A 14,134-nucleotide genomic window follows, 5' to 3' on the forward strand; every position below is an offset into this window, starting at 1 on the left:
ACAAAATGCAAAACCTTTGCTGCATTGTTATGGGGCAGGAAGGCAATTCCTTTTAAAATATACAAAATCTTATTTCATCTTTATCGAATAGTTTAAAAAAAACAATATTGTGTTTTCCTGTCCCCTTTTATATTTTCTTATCTAATAGTTTTCATTCATAACCTCTTGAAATTTCAACTTAATTTTGGTACACACAAAACACCAGCTTTCAACAAGTTTACAGAATGTTCCCCAAACCCAGAAAAACAAATTACCAGGACAGTGATCATTCTGTTTTGCGTCCAACAAGGTCCAGTAATGACATTTACAAAAATACCAACGGAGACTGCATTTGGTAATCTCTTGATTTGATCAGAGGTTCATTCAGTCTGATATAAAACCCTAAAAAAAGGACTCTCTATCTCTGAGCTCTTACCACAACATCCCTTGATGATGTCTCATTATTTATTTTCAGTGTTAGGTGAGGAGTACATTCCTTGCTTTATAAAGGATGTCACCATTTTGTTTACACCATACAGAATAAACTTGAATTTTTTATTGATAGTTGTCACAGACTCTGTAAAAGATTTTGTTCTAGCTTACATCATTCTTAGGACAAGAAATCGAATAGAACACTATTCTAATAAATTCTAAGGACAAGTGACCTGTTTGCATATTTAGGGTACAAATTTTCAATGCAACATTTATGTTATTGTTTATGTGTTTTGTTCTAACTTGAAATAAATATATATCTACATTTGTTTTTTGCAAACATTGTATTAATCTGCAACATTTCTAGTGGATTTAACATTTTCACATGTAGATAATTTAACTTCATGCAAAGAAAAATAGGTTTCAAGGAAATCAAATGAACCATGACCATGAATGACAATCCTGCCCTGGTCTGATCAAATGCTGGGCAACTTTAAAGGAGTAAGTTATATGATACAATTGTATAGCACAGAAAGAGTCCTTTCAGTACTGTGTGTTTGTGCCATCTATTGGAAAAACCTCTCCAGCAAGACACCCCCCCGCCCTTTCCCTTTATTTTGCCAGTATATAACCAATTCCTTTTACAAAGTTGTTGTTGAATTTGCATGTACTTTTTCAGTCAGTGCATTGCAGATCATACTACTGGCTACTTAAAAAAATGCCCGCTCTTCTCCCCTTTGGTTATTTTTCCAATTATTTTAAATCTCTGCCTTCTGTTTATTGAGAATTGGAAACAGTTTCTGGTGGAACTGAATCATCCTTAATTGATTGAGTGTAAACAAGATGTCTAATTTGTCCCTCATGTGACATGGCAAGAGAGGCAATATTCATGAAATGTGGTTGTTCATATTTTGGAAAATAGCCCTTGATTGTGTTCTTTGTCAAAGTACATTATCACAAATAGATCAAGTGATTGATTTGACACAAAAGGGAGAATAAAAGACAAACAGCCCCAATATATTTAGCACAGTGCAATAGCTGATGAAAACAAGGTAACAAACTGGTTAAAGGCTTTCTTTATAGCAAAATTTGCAAACACTACAGAATAAATCAATGTCCATTGCTGCAAACACATGGGATCATCTCTGAGAGGAAATGACAAGGAATTGAAAACTCCATCATAGACTGTGAATATCACAGACCATGTAAAAAATACATATTTGTTGCACAGATTGAATAGTCGTCAATCTATCTTTTGAAGTTTCTTTTTATTTGATTACCAAGCGTGCTTTGTTACTTTTCAATCAGCTTCTTCTTCCTTTTAAATAACAAATAAATTTGTAATTGCAAGTTTTGCAAAGTCCTTTCCATTCATTAAAAAAGATTGGGAATAGGAACAGACCATGTCTATTGTTTAGTTTTGGTCCTTCACCCACTATAATTTAGTGCTTTTTATTGATAGTTCTCATGGATGTTCACAGTCATTTAATAAAAATAATTGAGTGACATTGTGTACAATGTTTCCATATTGTTGCTGATCATATAGTGCCAATGTGTTAGTTTACTTCATTTTAAATTGACATTATCTTTCTTGTGTACTTATACGAATTGACTTCGGAAGGCGTCGATAAACCTTCACAACACAGCAATAACTCACACCTTTGCCTGGTAATGTCATATATAGATTACAAGTAGTTGTGAACTGTCTTACAAGCCTATTTAAGAAGATGGTATGATGTTACAAACAAAGAAGCTTTGTTTATTAGTAACAACTTACATCTCAGGTTGTATTGGGTTGGTTTGCATCTTTGCCCATTCGGCATTAAACATGAACTGCTTGGGGCCCAAAGGGACCTTATGTCTGAAGGATTGTATACTGTTCATTGATAGTGCCTTATTTTCCCTCTGTTGAAATTGAACAGGTTCTGTTATCACTGGAACTCTCTGAGCATATTCTTTGTTACTGATGTGTTATTGACTGATTAAACCAAAGTTGTGGAAAGACCAACAAATGGATTTATTTCCATTTACTCCACATTCTTAATTATATTTCCCATCTGGGGCCAAGCACAGCCTCACAAGGCAATGAAGAAATTCCAAGAAGGAAAGATCTGTCATTATCTTTGGTGGGTGAGTGGCTCGGGGAAAGAAAATTGCGCCGATGCTGAACATTGTTCTGTTCTGAGACATACGCAATCCCGACTGATTTTGGTCTTCGTGACTAATCTAATGCATTGGAGGGAAGCGATGTTTGTTGCCAATTTACAATTCAATTTATACTTGCTAATGAAAAAGAAATGTCACTTCCTTAACTATCTTGGACTTCATTGACTAACCAACATCAGTTAATGTTCCTGAAATTCTGATGGAGCAAGTGCTGCTGGATACAAGACAAATTACTTTATAAAACAAAGGGCAGCCTCAATAGGAATGATATTTAATGACTTTCTCTGTTAAAATCATTAATGATTTCACCGTTATTTCACATTCTACAAATCCATTTCCAATAAAGCAATCTATGAGAAAAATCAATAAAAAATTCCTATTGGGATATTTTACAGTTGTTTAAAATTAGTTGACATGAAAAGAATCTCTCATTATTATGATTAATGTTTCTGAACTTCTATTTAGTCACATCAAATGTCCAGTATCCACTTGGATTGAGTGGGTCAATGTTACTTAGTCCTGAGATTTAGTTTAGTTTAGGAGATAGCTCTGGAATAATATTTTATCGTTGGATGTATTTGCTTTCCTTGCTCTGCTCATGTGCACTGGGGTGCTTAACATCAATTGCAAATGGCTGTGACTGATAGTTTTCCATGTGCAATGTTTAATGCCACTGTTCAGTGCAAACTCTGGGGGAACATTATGTGTAAGCAACGTTGTTTTAGAGAAAAAGCATGGATAGGAAACAAAGAGATCAAGACATCCATCATCACTGGTATCTATAGTAAGAAATCAGAACACATGGAAAATTAGCATTTTAGTTAACCATCAAGAACCGGAAGAGTACTGACTTAACAATAGTTTCATTTCATCTGCTTGTATTGCAAGTGTTTATGTAACTTAACACTCATTTATCTATGACTTTTCATCCATTTGAAATCGTGAATGGGAAGATAGGAAAAACATCCCTGCCTTGAGTCACCATGTCTACATAACAGCAAGGAATGAAGATAAAGGGATAATGAAGCTACTGTCATTTTTTGTGCCCTAAAGATGTTCAGTCCCGACATTAATCAGTGATAATTTAAGTTATTTATAATGAATCAGAATTAGGATCCAAAAATTGAATTAAATGATAATCGGACTGAAACCTGTAAGTCAATTTTCTTGATCAGGATAACACAAAATTGTAACATTTATTTGTGAAAAGAATCAAATTACAGACAATTCAAGTAAGACATGGACACCCCCACCCTAACCAGAGAAAAGAAACTGGCTAGTATTTGAATACAAAATTTAAAGTTGCTCAATTTAAATACTCAAGCCTAAAATCTGTGTGCTTGAGGCAAGCGAGATACATTTTGAATTTGGTGTCAGCACAAGAAGTTTAATCACTCCACAAGTACTGAAATCTACTTCTTCCGTTCCACAGTGTATGCACAGTGTCAATCTCAATCCATAATGACTTGTGTTGTATCACTCCTATTCTTTACACAGCAGTTACCTAGTGGACTGGAAAACAACTAAACATCTTTGTAACCAAGGTCAACCATTACTTTATAAGCGGTGCCTCAATGGAAGTGAGGTTAAAGAACTGCATGGAAAATTCTCGAGCTTTTGAACATAAACACCTGTTTAGCTGGTCATAAGATTATAGAAAACATAAATATTAGTTAATTAACTTTTATTTTAATTGATAATTGAATTTCTAAAGAATGATACAAAATAATACTTTGTATTCTTCATTTGATATTTTGCAAAGTGAAACAAGTTTGTCAAAATGAGACTGATGTATGCATAGGATAACTTTTTTGGCTTCTGAGGTTAACTGCCTATAGTGACTAAATTTGTGTACTCAACTCAGAATGAAAAGGTACTGGCTTTTTAAAAAAGTTTAATTGTTCAAAATGTCATTTAACCTTCTTGTCTTGATTAGGATGTCTATTGAGGTCCTCAACATTCCACCTTCAGTTGTAACAAAATGATTCCCAGAAGGTCTAGAATGATCAATTTGCCTTGGATTGAGAGAATTGTCTATCATATAAACGTAAACAAATTCCAATTAAATTAAGTTTGATTTGTGCAGTAAGGTCAAAATTCTCAACTGGTCAAGGAAAGTAAATTGGATAGATCTGGATTGGGGATTAGGGTTAAAGATTTCAATATTCTCTGAAAATTCAAGAAGCTGTTAAACATCCAAAATCATCTCTCACAGCAGCTGTGTCCTTCTGCATGATGGATTTAGGAGGAGGTCAAATGTCCCTCGGCTTACCTTTGTTCATTCAGTTTGTTTGTGCAACAATTGTGCGTAGCATGGGGCCTCAGTACATGCTTGTATGCTTTTTGTTCTTAATATTGGCTGCAGCCAACCACATGTCTCTTCCTCATATAAAATGGGAACAATAAACTGGGAACAATAAACTTTTCCATGGAGAGAAAGGACAGTTAACATTCAGCTCCACCATGATGCAGTTTTTTTTTGCCTTACTGCAAACCCACAGGATGTAACAGCTGAAAAGAAAAAGGACTGGGTGGGAGTACGCTCTGACTAAAAATACAGAAAGTACAGACAATGTAACAACTCATTTAGTGTTGAGAAATTGTTCCAGGAAACAAAAGTTCTGCAGCAACTAGTGCAAAAAACAAAAGTCTAAACATTAAAACACAGTGTATAAAATAGCATGAGAAATCAGTCTTGTCTTGCAAAGTCTTTCAATCAGTAAAAGTTGTATCTTTGTTGATTTGAGGCTGGCTCCCAACTTCTGTTGTTTCATAACCTAGATGACCTGGTAAGCTGTGATTTGGAAGCTAGTACAACCAGTTCTGATCAGATGTGACCGTCATCCTTGAATAGTAAGCCTGTAGTGTGCAAATCAAACAACAGCATAAGTCCTTACTCATCACTGGTTGAGTTATCTTCCCAAGTTGCAAGCCCTCCAAAGTCCAATACAGTACTAGTCTGTGTTGCAGAGACTGTCACTACAGTATGCAACAGGATGAGTACCAGGACACATAACTTGAGTCTACTATTACACAGTCTTGACGCCACAGATGAGGCAAGTGAGGACCTGTGACACAGCGGTGGATTGGTTGTTTCTCTTGTCCCTTTGGATTGTTTATTTGAAACTGAACTATGCAACTCCCACCTGACATCACAACACTCTTGCTCAGGAGTGGTTGGGTGACTGTTGGGCAGCTCTGTGTGATAAAGAAATCAAACAATTAAACATGCAAATATTATTACACTCTCTTGTAATAACACATAAGACTATTTCACACATTTTTAGATTAACCTTTTGTATTCACACAGTTTAGCTGTACAAATATCACATGAACTTAGTATTTTTTGGAAGTTCTCAACATATGCATTTCAAAGGTAATGTCCGGCAGAAGAGATAAGGCAAATAAATAATTACATGTTTGTTATGTAGTACCGTTTGCACTGGCAGTCAAAGACAGTTTAACTGGTGTATGGAGAGATATTCTTAAATTATGTCCCATGTTCCCATTAAGTTGTGCAGCCACTGAGATAGTCTGTGCATGCTGATCAGATTGAGGATGTATTGATATCCACTTCTAGAAGTTGCTGCTGTACATGGACCTCCAAGGTTCCCTGTAACAGCAGGAAAGATTAGACGGAACAAGGAGAGGAACATATGAGTTAGGAGGAGGCCACTCAGCCCCTTGAGCCTTCTCCACCATTTTGTACAATAATAGTGGATCTAGTTGTGCTTTCTACTACAAGGACAGTGTCCTTTTTATTTTTGTGTTTTCAAAAAGTGTGCGCCATGATAAGAAAAGATTGTTTCTACATATAGTGATTTACCAGGATGCCTGCATAATTACCCAACAAGGAATTCTATCCCTATTCTGAACTCTGTTGGTGTGGGGTTCCCACAGAATGCAGATGAACAGGAGCCAAGAAGGAGTTTACAAGAGAAGCTGACTGGTTCTCAGCTAACTAACTGAGAAAATTGGAACTGGAAACAAATCACAGAAAGAGTCAAAAAGAGGCACAGAGGTGTTTGCAGTTGTTCTGCCCAGCAGAAGCTGCCAGTTCTCTGCAGTAAAAAATAATTCAGTTTGAACCATTACCTTTCCTGCAGAAGTTGTTATGAGATGTAACTTTTGAATGGATAAATCAGAGACATTTTACAAGTGAACCCTTCACTCTGTTTCTCTTGTAATCCAGTGGAAGTATTTAGAATCAGGCAACTGAACACCAGGGGTCTGGGTAACCAAATAAGTGTCATCTCAACATCAGAACCCGGAAGCACAAAGCACAGAGCTCACTTTCCACTTTTTCTACCTCCACCAATAATTTATATTCCCTATTTATTTTTCTGAGCATGTAAGGGGAATTATATAAGAGGATTAAAACTTTAATTAGTAGTCTTACATGCCAATGGTTCATATCTATGTAGCGGCACGGTGGCTCAGTGGTTAGCACTGTTGCCTCACAGCACCAGAGTCCTGGGTTCAATTTCAACCTTGGGTGACTGCCTGTGTGGAGTTTGTACATTCTCCCTGTGTCTGCATGGGTTTCCTCCGGGTGCTCCGGTTTCCTCCCATAGTCCAAAGATGTGCAGGTCAGGTGAATTGGCCACGCTTAAATTGTCAATTAGGTGCATTAGGCAGAGGGAAAAGGGGTTTGGGTGGGTTAGTCTTCAGAGGGTCGGTGTGGACCTGTTGGGCCAAAGGGCCTATTTCCACACTGTAGGGAATCTAATCTACTTATAATAAATAATTATTATTATTCACTCCAGAACCCTATTCCCACTTTCTGTCAACCTTGGTCTGAAAGTCTGGTAAATTGGATATATTGTATACTGTAAAAATGACTCTGGAAATATTGGCTTGAATTATAGAAGCCCTACAATGTGGAAGCAGGCCATTCAGTCCATCTTGATCCTCTGAGGAATATGCCACCCAGGCCTAAATACCCTTCCTTATCCCTGCAATTCTTAATTTCTCGTGGCTAATCCAGCTAATTTACACATCCCTGGACGGTATGAGCAATTCACCCAACCTGCACACATTCGGACTGTGGGAGGAAACTGGATCACCCAGAGGAAACTCACACAGACAGGCAAGAATGTGCAAACTCCACACAGTCACCAAAGGGTATAATCAAACCCAGGTCCCTGGCGCTGTGATGCAGCAGTGCTAACCACTGAGCCACTATGCAGCCCAGTTATGGCAAACTGCCTCAGTAAGGGGTGACACAACTCTGCTTGATTTTGTCCGTTAGGACAATACTGCTTTCTGCACATTGAGATACCGGTCCAGAGTATCTCTGGGCGAGTGACCGTGAATACACCGTTCTGGAGGCTGCTTGCTCCTTCTCACTCATGGTCTTCAATTTCTCATGTACTGTCACATTTCTTTACTTAACATCTGTACATAGTAAGTTCTTAAATGTTGTTCTGTAGTTTTATGTCGAAGACCGCTCACCTCATGCTCATTATTGATGGGTATTTTCTCTCTTATTGATGTCAGAGTCCATCTGATCAGTTTCATCACCATAATTTACATGAAATGTATTACACCACATATTCCATTTTCCCAAGCCCACCCTGCCCATACTCTTGACTCCCTTGTCTGTCCAGGAATTCAATCTAACCCAACTTTGAATCAATAACCCAGTCATCTTTGCCTCCTGGAGAAGAGAATTTGAACCAAGGTCAGCCCTATCCTCATGTTCTTGATTGGCAATTGTGTTAACATCTACCATTTGTGGAACTATCAATCTTCCAGAAAACAATTGACTTAATTCCAACTGTTTCACAACTCAATCAGTAAGCTGTTTGCAAACAAGCCATTTTTTATACAGCTAAATCCTTAATTACCACATTTAATTTCACTAACACAAGATTTAACAGATTGCAAGATGTGTGTGATACATTATCTGTCTTCTCCGCTCTGATAAATAGCCATCAACAACTGTCTTTGAATGAGGCACAAGTGAGGAATTTGGTTTTGGTTATCTGGTAAAAGCAGATATCTGATGTTTAGGGGCTAGTGCAGACGGCGTGGAGCTAGGGTAAGGAATGGCTGCAAGTTAGCATTTGGGAAACCTGGAAATATGAATTTAAAATCAGGATGTGATCACCATATTTGGAATCCCACTGATAGGCTGGTAGCCTTTTGGGAGGACAGACCCAGCGCCATAACCGGGAGGTGGAGGGAAATCTTTAGAAAGGTCAGTGAGGCTGAAATAACTCCACAGAGCCTGGCATCTCATCACCAAGTCCTCTTTTATTTACATGTGGAGTGTCTTTGAAACTGATCCAGCTCCCTTAGAGCCTGCTGTCAGAGTGAACAGAACCCCAGACACTCCTGTTTATATCTGTCAGCCAGGGCTCCCTGATTGGACCAGATTAACAGCCCCAATTAAAGAACTCATATCCTGTGAGGTCCAACTGGGTGACTTTGTCACAATCACAACAGAGGCCAGAGACGAAGAGTCATGTTTATGTTGCTGAGAGCAGACTTGGCAACAGCCTGAAAGGATTTGAGCAAGGAGTTATAAGAATGATAAACCTATACCTTGGAGGAAATGTCAGATACAGGAACTGAAACAACAAAGGGAGAATAGAGACACAGATTCAGAAAACATTGAGCAAATCCTTGTGAAAATTAAACATTGCATCAATCAGTCAGATTCGTTGATTTAAACAGCAGCCAGGATTGTGATACATCATGAGATTTATAGCTTGCTTTGTGTCAAATTCAGTTTTCTTGACTCATGGTTTCACACTGTGCTGTTGTTTTTGAATCAGCCAACAAAAATCAACAAATTTGTTTTTGACTCATTGCCAATTAATGGTGAAGAGGATAGAATGATGATTTATTCCATTCATTGTCTCAATTCAATTCAATCAGTCAAGATACTGACACTTCAGTAAATTAAGCAGCGGACATCACCATTATATGTTTATATCCCTTGATATACCAATCTTTTTCCCCTTTAACTTTATCTTCTGAGCCAAACCCAAGGCGGCCTTACATTCCAAGAGGTGCTTATTTGTGAGAGACCTTGTCAGCTTGTAGAGCAAGACAGTTGAGGTCAGAAGTAATAGAATATTTGCCAAATTTGCCTCTTTAACAGTCAACTAAAAAAAACAAGTTGAAGGACAAGTCATACACTTAACACCATTCTCCTCATTTCATTCAATTGTCCTACCACAGTTTGGCACGGCATCTAAAACCTGAGCAACTAATGGTGTTCCTCTGCCAATGACATAATTATTGGACTGATTAGAATTCATTTCAGCAAACTATTGATAAAAAGATATGAATTTGATCAGACATTTTGCACAGCCAATATTAAACAGTCATAGAGAAATAGAGATGTATAGCATGGAAACAAACCCTTTGGTCCCAACTCGTCCATGCCAATCAGATATCCTAACATCATTTCGTCGCATTTGCTGGCACTTGGCCCATATCTCTCTATAAATGATTTCTAATCATATACCCATCCAGATGCCTTTTAAATGCTGTAATTGTACCAGCCTCCACCACTTCCTCTGGCAGCTCATTCCATATACGCACCACCCTCTGTGTGAAAAAGTTGCCCCTTAGGTCTCTTTTATATCTTTCCCTGCTCACCCTAAACCTATACCCTCTACTTCTGGACTCCCCCACCCCAGGGAAAAGATCTTACCTGTTTACCCTATCCATGCCCCTCATGATTTTATAAACCTCTATAAGGTCACCCCTCAGCCTCTGATGCTCCAGTGAAAACAGCCTCAGCCTATTCAGCATCTCCCTATAGCTCAAATCCTCCAACCCTCATAACATCCTTGTAAATCTTTTCTGAACCCTTTCAAACTTCACTACATCCTTCTGATAGGAAGGAGACCACAATTGCATGCAATATTCCAAAAGTGGCCTAATCAATATCTTGTACAGTCGCGTCATGACCTCCCAACTGCTGTACTCAATACTCTGACCAATAAAGGAAAATATTTCAAACACCTTCTTCACTATCCCTTTGTATCTCAACTCTTGTTTCAAGGAACTATAAACCTGACTCCAAGGTCTCTTTGTTTAGCAACACTCGCCAGGACCTTTCCATTAAATGTATAAGTCCTGCTCTGATTTGCTTTTCCAAAATACAGCACCTCGCGTTTCTCTAAATTAAACTTCATCTGCCACCCCTCAGCCCATTGACCCATCTGATCAAGATCCTGATGTAACCTTCTTCGCTGTCCACTGTATCTCCAATTTTGGTGTCATCTGCAAACTTACTAACTGTACCTCCTATGTTCACATCCAATTCATTTATATAAATGACAAATAAATGGAGAATATTCTTTTCTAGCTGTAATAGGGTGACAAGCATCAAAGAAAAATTCACTGAAATATTTCACCATTAGATGCAATGTTTCACATACAATAGCTCACCTGTACAAAGGAAACTTGGCAGTCCACCATAGACAAGATCCTCATTGTCTGGTAAAACAAATGGACATCTGGTCTGGACCTCCAAACAGTATTGCTTGCAAGGAATTCTGGAACTACAGTGAAACTGTGTGGCCTCGAAATACTGGGAACAGAGCCAGGCTTTGTAGACAGCCTATAAAGAAAATACATGGAGTGAGTATGTGTGGGATTTGAGTTCAATAATTGAAGTAAATTTGAAGGGGTAAAACAGGTTACATATGACAGTAAAGTGGCTTTAAATGCTAAATAAATCAGGTTAAAAGTTTCCATGTATGTCAAGATTTGCTGATACTGACATTGCAACTGCAGCACTTGTGTGATTGAGCTCACTTTGCACAGGTATTGCTGTTAAACTGTCAGTGCAAGCCTTAAAATAATGAGCTGAACCCAGTCTGGTACGAGAGAAAAGCAGATTGAGACTTCTGGGAGGACAGAGTTTTACATCCTTTAATTCTGACCTGTTTAATATCCAAATTACACTGTGAGGTAAGTGTTGGCAGGATAATAACTGTGTTTCAAGAGCATTTTCAGGTCTGTCTCACACTGTAAGTGTAGCACTGCTGGGGTTCTCATTATCGATAGGAGCTGTTTGCGAATAATCTTTGAATGACTTGTCAATTTCCCTGCATTTGTTATAAAACGAAATGAATTTCAAATTCATCTTATGTCCCAATAGCAAATTAAGTTGAAGATAGAGAACAATGAGCGCACGAGTTTAAACAGTACAGAAATGTTACAATTTACCTCTGTCCATTCCACTTCACTGTAAAGCACCCCATTTCATCAACATAGCTTATTATTTGTGTTAAGTTAAAAATCACACAACACTAGGTTTTTTAACTTTGTACACCCCAGTCCAACACCGGCACCTCCAATGTCGCTCCAATGTAAAGCTCAATGTCTTCTTATTATTTGTTCGTTATTGTATCATCCATTTCCTCAGTCACCATTCACTCTGTTTGACCTCTGAAGGTGTTGATCCCTTATTAGAGTATAGTTTCCCTAAACCTGGTAGAACCTTGAGTATGTCATCCATGTGAGCCATTATTGGTTTATGAACCATGACAGTGAGTGCTGTTAGTAAACTATTCCATCACAGGCAGCATCATATCAGAGCCTGATGTGATCTTTATGTGATATTCTGCACGTGTTTATGATCAACAGAAGACACTTAATTGTGACCTCGAGAATGTCGCCGAATTGCCCCCTCCTAGCTACTGGCTGCTGAAGGAACTTTTGCTGCTCCAGTTTATTGATGGAGCATAACCTAGGACCTTCTTTCTATAGACCTCAAATATTCTTTTGATAAATTAACCGAGGCATCATTCAGGTATTATTCTCTTTCATATTTTAAACAGACATTTGCCCCAATCTTAACGGGAGTGGGAAGGAGAGTCTAAAACACCAGCAAGACCGAATTAGCTTCCTCACTGCAGAGTGTTCACTTCACCACATGTGTGACTACAAGAAAGCCAACTTGATAGAGTGGAATAGCTCCGGATTGGGTGGGAAATGCTGTCGGAGACATCCATTCAACAACAGATTAGGAGTTTACTGTTGGGGTAGTTATAACCATGGTTGTGTTTTGCTACATGCCTGGCAGCGGCTGGTGTGGTGGTGAGGGCAGAAATCCTAGTCTTCAGGAGTCTACAATCCTGAAGCATTGCCTGCAATTGATACAGCATGAGAAGTAGGTAGGGGGAAAAGATCCTGCAAGCACTCTTATAAAATCACTTCACTTTCCCATGCTGACACCTATCAAAACATATTATTTGTCAAATTTCCAAAAACCAGAGAATTCAGCCAGCCAGGTAAAACATGGAAGTAGATATGTGGGAGATGGATCTCACTTGAAGGTTTTACAAGTTTTGCATCCCATCTAATCCAAACTCACTTGTTTTTCCGAGATTAAAAGTCCCCCAAACACTTTTTGTGAAACCATGAAGCAAATGGCTGAGAAAAAGTCATGTCAACTTGAACTGTGAGCCTGGTCTCTCTCCATGGATGCTGTCTGACCCGTTGTGATAACCAGCATTTGCTGTTTTCAGAAATTTGCTCCTACACTTTCATCTCACCTCTGAAATTCAGCTCTTTGCTCGATTGTTGAATGTTTTGATCAATTTAGTAATGAGATTTGGAGTCAAAGGTCCATGGCAGAGTTCAGACTGATTATTGATGAACAGACTGTAACACTGTAAGGGTTGCTTCCTAGTACTGTTCCGATATCAACTATTACCTTGTGGATAATTGAGAGCAAAAGAAAGGGGGGAACACTGGATTTTTCTAAATTTTGTACAAACTTGGGTATTGGCAGGTGGATGAAAGTGATGACCAAGTGATATTATCGCTAGACTGGCCTACATGTGACTCCAGACCCACAACAATGTGGGACAACCACCTGACGAAGGAGCAGTGCTCTGAAAGCCAGTACTTCCAAATAAACCTGTTGGACTATAACCTGGTGTTGTGTGATTTTTAACTTAACACAGCAATGTGGTTAGCCGGTGAGGGCAGAATCCAGTAGGTTATTCTCTTTGTCATTTCTCTCACCAGCAACTGTAAGCCCAGTCAAGTAAATCTGACTCAATTAGCAGTGGCATCATTGTGATAATGACAGACCTTAAGCCACCTGCCCACCCCAGTTGTACACTTTGTGCTGCTCTTACTCTTGATGTTTCTTCGAAGTTGTGTTGAGGACTGGTTCATCAGCTGAGTGGGGACAGACGGCAGTAATGAGTTTACTTGGAAGGTTTGCTTCTCCATTTTTGAACTGATGCATGAAACACCAGCTGGTCATGACGATGGATGGGTTTGTGACAAGGACTGTAAGGTGTATTTTGGTGCATGTGACTATGTCAAGTTTGTCTAATCTGTAGACCGGCTTTTCCAGAGAAGGGCTTTTGCCTGAAAAGTCGATTTTCCTGCTCTTTGGACGCTGCCTGACCTGCTGTGCTTTTCCAGCACCACTAATCTAGACTCTGATTTCCAGCATCTGCAGTCCTCACTTTTGCCGGGCTTTTCCAGATGTTAGTGACGAGGATATTGCAGGGTTGTCTCGGCAGAACGTGTATTTGTCATTTCCAATGCCCTTGTGACGTTGGCTGCT

General features: G+C 38.7%; 1 protein-coding gene across 3 annotated transcripts in view; it reads right to left on the minus strand.

The window, feature by feature from the left end:
• Positions 1-14,134, minus strand: part of LOC122550442 (transmembrane protein FAM155A-like) — a 521,930-nt gene continuing 507,796 nt past the window's right edge. The window contains exons 2-3 of one of the 3 annotated variants that reach the window (XM_043691179.1): positions 10,990-11,161; positions 1-5,775 (exon numbers count right to left, since the gene is read on the minus strand). In XM_043691179.1, the coding sequence (XP_043547114.1) occupies positions 5,471-5,775; positions 10,990-11,161 (477 nt within the window). In that variant the 3' untranslated portion in view covers positions 1-5,470. Of the gene's footprint in view, positions 5,776-10,989; positions 11,162-14,134 lie in introns of those variants that run through there. The other 2 variants (XM_043691177.1, XR_006311855.1) reach the window with 2 other exon arrangements.

The sequence above is a fragment of the Chiloscyllium plagiosum genome, chromosome 6, assembly GCF_004010195.1.
Source record: "Chiloscyllium plagiosum isolate BGI_BamShark_2017 chromosome 6, ASM401019v2, whole genome shotgun sequence".
NCBI lineage: Eukaryota > Metazoa > Chordata > Chondrichthyes > Orectolobiformes > Hemiscylliidae > Chiloscyllium > Chiloscyllium plagiosum.